The sequence below is a fragment of the Periplaneta americana genome, chromosome 17 (assembly GCF_040183065.1).
Source record: "Periplaneta americana isolate PAMFEO1 chromosome 17, P.americana_PAMFEO1_priV1, whole genome shotgun sequence".
NCBI classification, from domain to species: Eukaryota; Metazoa; Arthropoda; class Insecta; order Blattodea; family Blattidae; genus Periplaneta; species Periplaneta americana.
In genome coordinates this window covers 105,792,071-105,806,736 of record NC_091133.1, presented here as the reverse complement: position 1 = coordinate 105,806,736, position 14,666 = coordinate 105,792,071, and the positions used below count along the sequence as shown (strand labels likewise).

General features: G+C 37.5%; 1 protein-coding gene across 5 annotated transcripts; it reads right to left on the bottom strand.

The window, feature by feature from the left end:
- Positions 1–705: 705 nt before the first annotated feature.
- Positions 706–9,483, bottom strand: LOC138692816 (decapping and exoribonuclease protein-like). Of its 5 annotated transcripts, none has more exons than XM_069816052.1 (5): positions 8,979–9,483; positions 7,870–8,093; positions 3,350–3,581; positions 1,115–1,250; positions 706–1,044 (listed from the first exon to the last, which is right to left on the bottom strand). In XM_069816052.1, exons 1-5 carry the CDS (start codon positions 9,290–9,292, stop codon positions 976–978), a joined length of 975 nt encoding a protein of 324 aa, XP_069672153.1. In that variant the 5' UTR covers positions 9,293–9,483; the 3' UTR covers positions 706–975. The 5 variants fall into 5 exon arrangements, with proteins under 5 accessions (XP_069672153.1, XP_069672152.1, XP_069672155.1 ...); XM_069816051.1 differs by having other exon boundaries at positions 706–1,025; positions 8,979–9,477; XM_069816054.1 differs by having other exon boundaries at positions 706–1,025; positions 9,301–9,474.
- Positions 9,484–14,666: the final 5,183 nt, after the last annotated feature.

The following is a 14,666-nucleotide window of genomic DNA, read 5'->3' as shown; positions in this document are numbered from 1 at the left end:
GTTTAGTCAGCAGTCCAAAGGCTGGTTGAACCTTACAAGTAACACCAATAAGGTATCACTCATGAGGTAACTAAGCCAGGAGATAATGGGGTATGGTAACCATTTCCTTTCCCCCTTCATTGCCTACATCGCTGACTATAAGTCAGTGAATTTCGAACTGGTGGATCAAGGTCACGTACAAAAGTTCGAACCACGCACAAGTCACTGAACTGAAAACTGTAAACCGAAGCATTGGTAACTGCGGCTGTCTCAGCTGACTTTAGTTGAGGAGAATGGTCCAGGAATGGGGTAAATCCACGTGGAAAATGTAGTCCATTACTTGACCTTAAGCCACCAGTTTGAAATGTGCTGACAATAGTAACACAGTTTACCAATCAGACTTGAAATGTATGCAACAACTGATCTTCCTCTGACACATATCGTCAAGTGAGATGTACTGCCTGATAACATATGTACACATCAGCCAGAACCTCAATCAGAGGTACAATGTCGAGATAATATAGATTAATTTCATGTCAATTATGCAAGTGGTTCTCCTGAAAATTAATTTATGGTTAATACAAATTTTGAATAATTCGAATCTTTTCAGATTCTTCTCGGAGTTCGAATTAAAAAAGATTCTGCTGTATTATTATTATCATTATTATTAGCCACAGTTTTAAAAAAACTCGACTCCATACAGCTCTTAAAAAACGTAAGTTTAAAAATGATCTTATAAAATTTATTTGGTTCCACACATTATCCCATTCATCTTTTTTTTTTTTTAATAGATGATATTATAGATCGAAATAATTATTTATAATTTGTAATGTCCACAAATCAGCAAGACCCAATTATGGAGATGTGAACCAAGCTGGCAGAAAAGTGAATTCTGAGGGCCCCACTATTTTGGTGGCTATCACGTCTTCGTGTGGCTTCCACTCGAACTTCCACACTGTCTGCCAATCTTCTTCCACAACCACGGACTTCACGAAGCTAAGGAAGTGATCGCAGAAGTTCATGCAGACATTGGGATTCCAGAAATTCTAGAAACAGAATCGATTTCTAAAAGTCATGTTGCAACCTACCGAAAATCAGATTCATTTAGATTTTTGTGTAGTGTGTGTAAACTCACCACTGCCATTTTGGGAAGTTTGGACACTTCGAAGGGTTCCAGTCTGTGTACTATGCCCCTGTCATCCCGAAATCCGCATATGACTTCCTTTATGCCCACCAGGAAGCTCTGCCCCCACCATTTGATGAGCTTGAACCTGGAGAATATGCTTGATGTTAAGTTTTGCCATGTATGTTAGTCAATTTCGCAATTTGTTACCAGAAGTAAGAATGGTCAGACTATAATTAACAGACTGCAGACACATGGTGCTTCCTCAATAATGCAAAATAATCCTCAAACCGAGGCATAACCCCCAGTACAACAACAAAAAGGTACTTCAATGCCAAACATTTGTGATGTACTATATCAGATACATGTCTAATTCTTTCTTCACTCTTTGAAAGTTTTAACAAATATCACAAATACATTATATGAAATAATCGCCACAATTTCTCAGTGCTAGCGTGTTGGTCTATAAGCTAGGGGGCTCAGGCTCAAGTCCCGGTCAACCCACCATGAATTTATAACATGTTCAGCAAGCTCATGGTCCAGATAACATACAGGTTTTCTCCGGGCATCCCAAATACTCAGTGACTTCCCAACAACTCTCCATAACCATCATTCATTATAAGTGTAATGTAGACACCACCTGTGTGGTAAGCTCTGAATAGTCCCTGACGAAATACAGTCAACTTCTGTTACAGTGAACCTCTGCAGACCAGCGTATTTCGTTCACTATATCTGAGGTTCACTAAAACCGAAGTGTCTGTTTTTATACTATTGACGTTGCTATATATACAATATTAATGCCCGTTTGGGACAGACCACGTTCAATATCAATACTAATGTTCGTTGTATCTTCCAACTTAAACACTTTACACTTCGACATCCTGATGTTCACAGTTTGAAACTTGTATCTAATCTGGCCATGTAGGTAGTAGGCACTGACCGATTTCGCACATCTTTCCACTAGAGGTATGCTACTGTGTACTCGGCCTTGTAATTTTCCCTGAGTTCACTTTTACAAAAATGCGGGAGGAAGAGTTGTATTTACTCTTTGATCACTCTGCTCCCTTTTACAAAAGGAAACACTTTCTCTTCCTATTCTTCTAATAACCTCTTTTAAAGGAGTCAGAACTAATCCTTCCTCTATCCCTCACTGCATACACTATTCTCTTTTAACATGCTTCAAGCTGTCCAGGAAGTTTAACAAATTCTTTGTCTTTCAGTGCACTTAAGGAGAAGAAGGTTTGAGATTTTGTTCTGAACATATTCTTGGAAGTTTATAGGAGAAAGAGTTTCCTAAATTACCATTTTGACCATTTTATAATTACATTTTCTTGGGAAAGTTATAGTTTTAGGTTCACTATAACCGAAGTGAGGGTTTACTATAAACGGAAATGTTAATGTACTTTTTAATGTATGCGGGTCGGGACCAATGATTTAGGTTTACTATAGCCGAATGTTCACTATAACAGAGTTCACTATATCCAGAGGTGACTGTAAGTGGTCTACACTTCTCAGCACTAGCAGAGTCACATAGTCAGCATGAATAACAGCAAGTTAAAGTCCTGCCACTGTATATATATATATTTGATGGAAGTAATATAACGTTAAGTCCATTTTCGGTTTCTCCTTCAAAATTTTCTAGAGCTCCTTCAGTGGAGCAGCAAAACCTGAACTGAGACAAGTGGCCAACAGGCTTGGAGCTCGCATATTCAGTTTTTCACAGCCTCAACTCCCTTGTAAGGACATTTCACATACTTTTAAAGTTTCTTCTCCCATTTCCCTCTTATTCTTATTCTTAGTAATAAAACTGTGCAGATTTTAACAGTTTATTCCTTGGATAGAGTACAAAAAAAATTCTAATATATTACTGGATATCCTATTCTGATAAATAGATAAATGTTCAATATTCCAATATGTATTCATTGCAAAACAATACCCAGTTTCCTACCATTTAATGGGTTGCCCTGTATTAAACATCATCAAATTTTGGAATGCTCTCCTGAAAAATTCGTAGAATGCTCCGGCTCACGAGAATGGAAAGACTAACTAGCAGTTTGCTTCATATTTAGATGTCAGATGGTCAACACTCTCAAATCACACACCTCATGCTATTCATAAAACAACAGCAGTAACCCTTTTAACATAAAAAAATTTTCTTATGGAAGACATTTTGGTACACTTGAACATTTACGAAACAGATCTCAAAATCTCTCTCTCTTTCTTGGCCCCTCCGAGGGTAAACTTTACCTTCTGAAGTTGTCATCTTGCCTGCGGGTCTCAATCTGTCGGCTAGTCTTCAGTTCAATGAACTCAGCCTGTGCGAGCTCTGCACAGCTATTTATTGCAGTTTTGCTGTTCACACCATCCATCTCTGCCCCGAACAGCAGCCGGTGGGAATTCAGTTTCGTCCTGAACATCACACAGAGTTCCTCCCTCTCGTTTACTGGCTGCGATGAGTCTGGCTCTCTCCCTGGCTTGTCTACAAAATAGGTCATCATACCTTTAACCGGATGACTTTCTATGCCATAAATTTCTGATAGAAATGATAAGTTTTCATGTGATACACTTGCTTCTGTCAATATTCCAATAATTCCTCATTATTTACCATCACTGCTACTCTCACCACAATAATTTCCTTCTTCTTCATTATAATTTTTACCACTATTATAAACCTCCCCACTAAAAAGGAGTAGTGGTCAGTGATCGAAATCCTCGGTGAGGCCAGATGCAACTAGTTTAAATGCCCCAATAGGAAATGTTTATTTAAGATATTAATTACTATTGTTACTATATTATTACTATCATTATTACTGTACTATTATTATTATTATTATTATTATTATTATTAGTCTATTATTATTACTATTAATGAAAAATAATAATTTCACTCACCAAATAAGCTGTTATGCTGTGAGTTTCAGTGATTGTTTCAGTGTGATGAAGCAACCCATATTATGTGTTGAAATTCCCTTTCTTTCTTTTCTTTTTATTTTTTTTTTCCTTTGACAGCAACAAACAAGGCCAAGAGAAGTTTATTTTGCACCACATTACCACTTAACCATCTATGTTGCCCATACCAGGATGCAATAGAAACTCGCGCTTTAAGATTATCTGTCAGAAAAATTGTCAGCGATGTCGTAGGTATCTCGGTAGGCTCTCTCTTTATTTAAAACTTCCTTTCTTTCAATATTATTTCTTCTCGAAAAAGGACATTCTAACAATGAATTAACTACATCAGCATTATTTCTTGCATTTGTTTCTGTTTATATTTTCCCGAAATACATAACATTGGCCCAGATTCACTACTGTACTGCGAAGTACAATAGTACAACACCCTCGCTTAAGTCATAAACTAAGACATAAGGGGAGAGAATAGTGTGGGTCTTTGCCTGACAAAGAGCTGGAATTTTTGTTATTTATGGCCTATTTAGGAAGACAAGTCACCATTGCTATTCCCACCCCACTCTACCCTTGAGGCTGGCCCATGGATGGGAGGAGTGAAACCTGACCAAAGAACGAGGCCAGACGAATTGTGCCTCAGCTACAACGTTTTAAGGGCAACCTCAAAGCCCGCGAAAATACACGAAATGCAGAAGCCAGACCCAGCACAAGCGATCCTGGCCTCAAGAACAAATTTTACTGCAAAACAGGTCTATATACATCACAAAGTTTTCAAATGCTTCTACAGTAATATATGCGTCATTCAAATAACCAATACATTATATAAAAACACAAAATTCGATTTCAGTTAAGCCAAGTGACTGAGGCCCGGCCTCACTTGCCGCAGTCAATCAGCCGCCACTGCTAAAAAGACATACAAACGCTAACCTTACGCTCTTTAGACTTTACAGTCTCGATTCAGGTTAAATTTTAAAGAATTAAGTGAAAATGGCTAGTAATCAGTGGCGGCTGATTGACTGAGGCAAGTGAGGCTGGGCCTCAGTCACTTGGCTTAACTGAAATCAAATTTTGTGTTTCTATATAATGTATTAATTATTTGAATGAAGCATACATCGCTGTAGAAGCTTTTGAAATCTTTGTGATGTATATAGACCTGTTTTGCAGTAAAATTTGTTCCTGAGGCCGGGATTGCTGTGCCGGGTCTGGCTTGTGATGTATATAGACCTGTTTTGCAGTAAAATTTGTTCCTGAGGCCGGGATTGCTGTGCCGGGTCTGGCTTGTGATGTATATAGACCTGTTTTGCAGTAAAATTTGTTCCTGAGGCCGGGATTGCTGTGCCGGGTCTGGCTTGTGATGTATATAGACCTGTTTTGCAGTAAAATTTGTTCCTGAGGCCGGGATTGCTGTGCCGGGTCTGGCTTGTGATGTATATAGACCTGTTTTGCAGTAAAATTTGTTCCTGAGGCCGGGATTGCTGTGCCGGGTCTGGCTTGTGATGTATATAGACCTGTTTTGCAGTAAAATTTGTTCCTGAGGCCGGGATTGCTGTGCCGGGTCTGGCTTGTGATGTATATAGACCTGTTTTGCAGTAAAATTTGTTCCTGAGGCCGGGATTGCTGTGCCGGGTCTGGCTTGTGATGTATATAGACCTGTTTTGCAGTAAAATTTGTTCCTGAGGCCGGGATTGCTGTGCCGGGTCTGGCTTGTGATGTATATAGACCTGTTTTGCAGTAAAATTTGTTCCCGAGGCCGGGATTGCTGTGCCGGGTCTGGCTTGTGATGTATATAGACCTGTTTTGCAGTAAAATTTGTTGCTGAGGCCAGGATCGCTCGTGCCAGGTCTGGCTTAAGCATTTCCAGTCTTTTCGAGGGCTTTGAGTTTACGCTTAAAATGTTGTAGTTGAGGCACAATTCGTCTGGCCTCGTGGCCTGGTCAGGTTTCACTCCTCCCATCCATGGGCCGGCCTCAAGGGTAGAGTGGGGTGGGAATAGCAATGGTGACTTGTCTTCCTAAATAGGCCATAAATAACAAAATTGCAGCTCTTTGGCAGGCAGACACCCACTCTATTCTCTCCCCTTATGTCTTAATTTATGACTTAAGCGAGGATGTTGTACTATTGTACTTCGTAATACAGTAGTGAATGTGGGCCAGTGTTGTTATATATTTCGGGAAAATATAAACAGAAACAATTCAATTCAATTGAATTTATTTGGCCATTAGACATACAGTTTTAGGCTTCGTCAGAATACATTGAAAAAACACATAAATACATTAAAAAAAAAAAACACTAATAGTAGAAACAGTAAAATTTAAGTAATACAATGAAAACATGAAATAATTTGAAACTTTTAAATTGAAGAAAACTAACTAAATTGCAATTAAACTTAATAACAATGAAAGAAATAATGCTGGTGCAGTTAATTCATTGTTAGAGTGTCCTTTTTCGAAAAGAAATAATACTGAAAGAAAGAAAGTTTTAAATAAAGAGAGACACTATCGAGATACCTACGACAACTCTGACAATTTTTCTGACAGATAATCTTAAAACGCGAGTTTCTATTGCATCCTGGTATGGTTATGTGGTAATGTGGTGCAAAATAAACTTCTCTTGGCCTTGTTTGTTGCTGTCAAAGGAAACAAATAAAAAGAAAAGAAAGAAAGGGGAATTTCAACACATAATATGGGTTGCTTCATCACACTGAAACAATCATTGAAACTCACAGCATAACAGCTTATTTGGCGAGTGAAATTATTTTTCATTAATTACTTACTTACAAATGGCTTTTAAGGAACCCGAAGGTTCATTGCCGCCCTCACATAAGCCCGCCAGTGGTCCCTATCCTGTGCAAGATTAATCCAGTCTCTATCATCATACCCCACCTCCCTCAAATCCATTTTAATATTATCCTCCCATCTACGTCTCGGCCTCCCTAAAGGTCTTTTTCCCTCCGGTCTCCCAACTAACACTCTATATGCATTTCTGGATTCGCCCATTATTCCGAGGCTTATTATAGGGATACGTAACAAGCTGTTTTTTACGGTGATGGGTTGTTAGCCCTTCGCCCAACCCCCAAGCTGGAGGACCACCCCTTATCGGCTGTCCACGACTGCTTATTCAATATATTCGCAGCTACCCTCCATATCTGGAGGCCGTCTCCTCTATCCGCAACCTGAGGACGCGCCATGCCGTGGTGATAGGGACCCAAAATACATGGAATTATTTTTCATTAATAATAATAATAATAATAATAATAATAATAATAATAATAATAATACAGTAATAATGATATTAATAATATAATAACAATAATAATTAATATCATAAACAAACATTTCCTATCGGAGGCACTTAAACTAGTTGCATCTGGCCTCAACGAGGATTTCGATCACCGGCCGCTACTGCTAGTAATACTACAATCCTTGCAAGAGTATCACTCTCTCCCTCCCTCTTCCTTTTATATCAGAATGATTACAATAGCACACTTCTCTTATTACTTATCTATGTGGCTTAATTTGGTAGTAAATCTGTGGCATCACAGACTGAACTGTGCTTACAGCATACCATTACAGGATATGCTTATGTACACACAAGTGTTGCAAATGGACTATTATACTGAGAGAATGCGGACTGTGGTATAAACCAGCCCCAGTCATTTGTGAACAACTGTAGCGTATTTTCCTGAAGATGGAAAAAATAAGAAGTTATAAAATGGTGAAGACATTCCATTTCAGCACATAGTTCAAACATCCAAAAATTAAACCACAGTTAAAAGTAAGAACCTTCCTCCACATTCATAACAGTTCTATATTTCACGAAAGCAACTGCATACAACTTAAAGGCATAATATTTTTGGATGCTCACACCTGACGTCATGTATTGCTCGAACTTGTAGCCCCAAGACATGAACTGGCGTTGTCGATCTGTCATCAGCTCACGCTGTTGATGCTTCTCTTCTGTCTCCTTCGCACAGAGGAATATGGTGCCCCCATGCTTGGATGCGAGGATGATCCAGCCCTCTTGCTGCTCAAATGGAGTGCACAGCAGCATTGTCAGGAGGCCGCGGAAGCATACAAAGTGAGGTGACTGCCTGTAGTTTTTAAAGCACTCTCAAGAGTAACCGAAATCCAACTATATTTGGGCAACAGATATGGTCAAATGGTTTCTGTAATAACAGGTGCAAAATGTTACTTCACACTAGGGTTGCCAGATTCATTAGGAATCTAGGACAGGTGCCTTAACGTAACTTCACACTTTAATTAATTCAATTTGCAACACAATTGATTTTATTCTTTTTATGTATTTCAACTAATTATATACATTTACACACTTCTATTTTTTGTTTACATTTTTACTAGATTATGACATTTCCTTTTAATTATTGATGACGGCTGGAAAAATAATGTCATATTACAGCGCCATGTAATACAGAAAAAATGAATGATACAGTGTTTAAATCATATCAATAATAAATCAATTTCCAAAGAGAGTGAAAAAATAAAGATACTGTATATTGCTTAGTAGGCCTACATATTACAGTATTATCGTTTTTGATTCAGTATTTCAGTACAGGAGACACCAGGCGGTGTTGATGGCATTGAATATAGGTTGAAGAGGGTGTTGAAAAAATAAACTCTCGGTAAGGAAATAATATAGATTCAGTCTCTTTATCATGCTGTAATAGTTCTGACTTAAAATGCGTTTACATTGGGAGTATTAGATTACAATGTAAGCCTCACTTAACCTAATATATTAGTGGTTTTCTTTTCATAAAAATAACTTGAATCATGAAAGTACGATACGAAAATAGGTACTTCAATCAGCGGAATAAAATCACACGTTACACAGCAATGTCCAAGAAAGGATCACTATCCCTTCAAGGAATGACCGAAATAAAACGTTTACGCTTATCTAGAGTCAGATAAGCTACGAGGAAAACAACGAACTTTCCTTGGAGATAACCTATTAAACTTACCAATTTCCTACTTTGGAATTTTGTATCAACCACTTTAATATATGATCTAATTTTTCGTCCAAATGTTCATCCTTTTTTATTGCATTTTTCCTGCCATGGTCCAGTTTGAAGTGCACGTTAAAATAGTTTGGCATATGAATATATTTTAACTGTCTCAAATCATCTCTATAATTACGCTTGGAATCAAGACTAAAATAACCCACTGCTAATGGTTTATTGTAAGAAGGAAAAGTTCCTGCACTCAAATTATCTTTTACATTAAATGTTTGACGATCCATGACACTATTGTGAATACAAATTAAAGCACATTTCATTCACTAACACTGTAACCAGTTGCATTCCAATCTATTTAACTGTCATATCATCATTATCAATTCAATAACTATACAATAAGGTTTCTTTCGTGATTTGTAATCTGCTACAAGCTATTCGGACATAATCCGCCATAACCTCAAATTGGCTGGCGGTAATTACGTTGACAGCTGACAAACTTTATCGATTAACAATCGACTGATCGCAATCGACTCAGAATTAAAGCAGTACTGAGCGCAGGGTTGCCAGATTAGGCTACTCAAAGTCAAGAGAGCTAGCCCTCTTGCTCGAAGTTCTTTTTGGCTACTCCGGATCCAGAACCTTGTTTGAGACTAATTTTTATTTCAAACGAATTGTGAATTTTTGGGCCACTAGAAATTTTTGACGGGTGAAATTTGGATGCATGGCAACTCCTTGTCATTTTTAAACATCTTATTTTTTTTCATTCGTTTTTCTTTTGAGTTTGTATTTGCTATAACATGGATTTTCGTTCCCTGAAGCAATGATTTCCTTGTGGAGTATATTAACTTACACATAATTTGAAACCCATGTGAAATACCTCATATATTAAACCTCCCACGTGTATTCAAAGGGGCTTCCCCATCCCACTCCGTTACTTAGGGAAAATATTAGTTATTTTTCTTTCTTGTTGTGAGTTTAATGACGGTTTTCATAATATACAATAGTTACTTTTAGCGATGCGAAGTTAAACTTTTATTTATTTTTAAATCCTGGTGACATTTAAGATGAAATCATCCAAGACCATACTTCGTTCCATAATGTCTGACAGGAGATGTAAACATTGCTGGCAGAGGAGAAGAGAAGTATAATAATTGCTATTCAACCAATGACACAGGTCTCATTCCATGCTTGTTCTGAAGTTGGGTGGTCTAAAGTGTTCTATCCCTGCCCAACTTCAAGACGAGTGGAATGAGACCTGTGCCATTGGTTGAATAGCAATTATACTTCTCTCCTCCTCTGCTGGCAATGTTTACTTCTGTCAGACTTTGTGGAATGAAGTACAGAGTAGATAATCGTTGCTCTGTAGCAGAAGAAGGTACCATTAACAGAATTTTGTATTGACATTATACTGTCTTTACCACTAAAAAGATAGTGTCAAATGTGAAATTAAAATATTGGGCGATTTCTTCCTCTAAAAGAAGACTTTCAAAGAAATTATTGCGAATTTCTGTTAAAACAATCTGGTAACCCTGTACAGAGGTGGTAAACTGGCCATGGAAAACCAAATCTCTCAAGGATAAGCCGTTGGAAGTTTGAAGCTTTATATTACATATAAAATTCAGGAATGTAATATAAAATGTCATCCAAAATGCTCAATTGAAGCAGCAATTGTAGCACATGTTTCAAATCATGTCTTTCTGTGGGCCTGTCTTTATACTGCCTAAAGGAAATACATGTTTTTCCCAGTCAAGCATCGTTACCTTATAAGGTGGAACCACAGTCTAGTATACACAGTCACGAAGCTCAATACATAGTAAATATGCATCCAAAGATAGTTGCTAACCACAGGATCACTAATATTGCCTCATTACAGTCAATGCCAAATAGTATCGGCACAGTCTATTGTTCCTAGCATCCTCACAACTCAAGCTTCGTGACTGTATTTACTAGACCGTGGTGGAACCTTATTAAATCGTTCCTTTAATGTATGCATTATTCATCTCATTGTCTGTTGTCGCTAATTCACACACACCTGACACCCACTATTTCCGAATACTTTAACTATGACCTCTTACATTCACCATGGCATAATATAGCCTACTGAAATCTGATTAAAATAATCATACCTAACCTTGAACACAATGCTACCCATCTATTGTAAGCAAAGAGCTGAATTGTGGAGCATGAGTCCAAAAGCTGACATATCCATGTTATAATTTTTTTCAGGAAACAAGAAAAAACTGAAAATGGCACTCACATTAAGAAAAAAATCGGGTGGGGGGGGGATGGAACATCTGGTTCATTCTTACTAATAGAATATGTTAATACATTTTTCTTCAGTATTTTAACGGTAAAAAAATTGATTAATCTGAATTTTCTCACTTTTGATTGAAATGTTTTTATTTTTTTATGCTCGACCATGCCGAAATGTAGTAATTATATACACCTGGTAGTAGCCCTTTAATGCACCTCATTAAAGTACACCTATTCATTAAAGTTCAGGTGTTCAGCCAATGACAAGTCACCTTTCTAACGTTATAAAACTGCAAGTATCGATTATTCTCAGATATGCAATCGAAAGACAATTAGCGAAAAGTCACGGAGGCTGGAAATCCAATACTGTCGCAGAAGGTTATGTTCTGTTACTATAATAATTAGCGTTAATTGTAAATAATATTCAAATAAATTCAATTTGTCATCTCGTTTTTCAATTCTAAATCAATTTCCAGGTTATATCAGACTAATGTTCATCTTATTCTCTATCAAGGTCAATGACATTCGGCCTCGGAAAAAATCAATACTTTCGCGTCTGCGCACATCTCACAATTCAGGTCAGTTCGCACATAACCATAACATGACCTAATTTTGAATAATTTCAAGTTAGAAATATGGTCGAGCATAAAAAGTCGTATCAAACTTGCCTATAATGGTAATTAAGACGCTTGTATGAAAATAATGAAACTCGCTTGCACTCGTTTCATAAACATACTTGCGTCTTAATTATTACCATTACAGACTCGTTGCATAATGTACTATTTTCGCTTTTTCATTAGAAATTCCATTAATAGTTCAGTTTTTATGATTTCAAAATAAATAATTGCTTTTAATGGGTTAGAATATATTTTCGTCCTCAACTTTAACATCTGGTACATGGATTACATTTCAATGCCATTTCTATGCTAATCAATAAATTTAAAAATGCAGTTATATTGTCAGACTCCAAAGCAGCTATTCTATCAGTAGTCTCTAGACAAACATCTTCATCTCAAACAGCAGAAATAACTAAACGCTCTCTCAATTAATAACACTCAATAAAAGAATTGTATTCCAATGGATACCATCCCACTGTGGAATCCTGGGAAACGAGAATGCAGATGCTTTAGCAAAGAAGGGCAGCACTGCTACTTACAGACCTGTTATTAAATCTACATATTACTCTGTGAAAAGATTTATTAAATCTACATACTTAGATGTCAACAAACAAAATTTGATAACACAATCTCAAGGGAAAAAATTAAACTCTCTGCATCATAATCTACAGTTGATTCCCGATTTACCACGCAAATCATCTGTAGCTGCATTTAGATTGGCAACAGGCCATGACTGTTTGGCCAAGCATTTGCATAGAATTTGAATATATCAGTCCCCTAACTGCCCATTGTGCAATTCAAATCAAGAAATGGATTCGGAACACCTCAAAATCTGTGCTTCAGTGGCTGAACATGACAATATCTTTGAAAAATATTGGAGTGCAAGAGGTCAAAAGACTTTATTGTCAAACGCCTGGCATTAGAAAACAACAACATTTCAATGAAACATTGCAAAATATAATATTCATAAATCAAACAAAATTATTTTTGACTGCATCAAGATCCTTTACATTTATTTGTACTAACTACTGGAAAAGTTTCAACTCTAAAGACAAATTTTTCTAAAGGCTCTTAAACTCACCTCAGTGTATTATTTTCTTCCCAAAAGCTTTCTCTTTCGAGGTCCCATATTTATTTGACCAACACAAGATTGCTGCATGTTGGTGCCTATCAGCTAATGCTACAGGTTGGAATAGAGAATAAATTTCACTCATTATCGAAAATATTGATTATACAGAATCATTGTACATTTGTCCGTGGGGGCTCACTCATTGGAAAAACCCCGTGCCATAAGGGAAAGTATAACTGATCGCACTGTACCTTACAAATGAGATCTGTACAATCCTTGTCAAGTGTTATACTGACAGCATATTAGAAGAGAAGATCTGAGAAATCAATGTAAAATAGAAGATATGATAGCCAAGTCCATAAATATCAACAGAAATGGAGAAGCATATTTTTAAGATTCTCTCCTATAGTGAGGTTAGTTGGGGACGCTTGAGTTTTCATTTGGAGCCGGCCCAGTTATCAATGTCCTGGTTACTGTGAGAAACGCGCGCGTCTGCAACACTTTTAGGCCTACAATCCTACTGTTACAATGCTTAAAAGTTACAGTATTAGCAAGCTCACATTCGTTGCTCAAAATGTCCTCCATTTACTGCAACACACATTTCACATCTTTTTATGAAATTTGCAGTCAATCTCGCAAGGTTTTCAGCACTGATAGAATTTATTTCATCTCTTATACCCTGTTTAAGTTCGTTTATGGAGTGTGGGTTTTTTGCATTCTGTAAGACCTTACTTTACGTAATTTTGTTGCTACACGAGCAGAACTTTTACTTATTCGTTTCCTGCGCTAAACGTCTGAGGGGTTTTTGAGGGGAGTTCCAATCTTTCACCAACAGAACACAGCATTATTTTTTCGGTTTCTCATCGTTTACCTAACCTATTCATATGAGCTTCATATAAAGTCTTATTGTAATGGCAGCTGGAACAGGTCTCTCTATAGAAACTTTTCCCGAAATTTGCGTCTTGTTGCTGCACAAGATTTTCGTTTCTGTATGTATGTTTTGTATAGATAAGTACGTTCCCGTAATGAGTAAGTCATTACAACAGTAGCCTACATGGAGTATTTTAAACTTAACTTAAACTTTTAAGATTACAACCAAAGCGAAACTGCAGTGCCACTCATTGGTTGCTTGTGCGCCGAGAATGAGGATGTACTATTTCGGTGATCATGCCATCTCTTGGCAGAAAATGGCTCCTGCAAAACTTGAGCATCCCCAACTAACCTCACTGTATATATCCGAGGAACAAAGAGAAAGGATGACCACATCACAGATCAAGAGAAGAACATGAATTTTTAAAGAATGTGTGTGTGCCTACCCACTTCATTTGCGTGATTCGGGTTTTGCATATTGCGGATAGACGGCAGGACTGTGGCCCATTTTCAATGTGTACACCACTTCGGCAGGCCACGCTGTACATGATGTTTATCTGTGAAGAGTTATGTCGTGTACTAGGGTAAGTGTATGTGTAAGGAATGGGTGAGGATGAAGATGAAGGTGAGGAAGGGAGAAGGGGAAACCCGGCGCCAGCATGTAGCCTCCTCCTGTTGAATAGCACCAAGGGGGCTGTCAGACTTAACGTCCCCATCTGACAGACGAATCACTACCAACATTGACATATGCACTGCGGAGGCATATTGGTGTACAATTTAGTGATTAGAAGTTGTGCATTGCCATCTCTCCTAGTCCTAGAATGTTCACTGCTGTTAATGTTGCTATAAGCGAGTTATTAAAAAAATAATAAATCACATTTGTCT

What these genes read in the sequence shown, in the direction of transcription:
- LOC138692816 (XM_069816051.1), bottom strand. Translation starts at nt 9,292, where the DNA reads ATGAAATGTGCTTTAATTTGTATTCACAATAGTGTCATGGATCGTCAA. An exon ending in AATTCCAAAGTAGGAAATTG is followed by an intron (nt 8,094 to 8,978) that starts GTAAGTTTAATA and finishes TAAAAACTACAG; the next exon opens with GCAGTCACCTCACTTTGTAT. An exon ending in CAAGATGACAACTTCAGAAG is followed by an intron (nt 1,251 to 3,349) that starts GTAAAGTTTACC and finishes CATATTCTCCAG; the next exon opens with GTTCAAGCTCATCAAATGGT.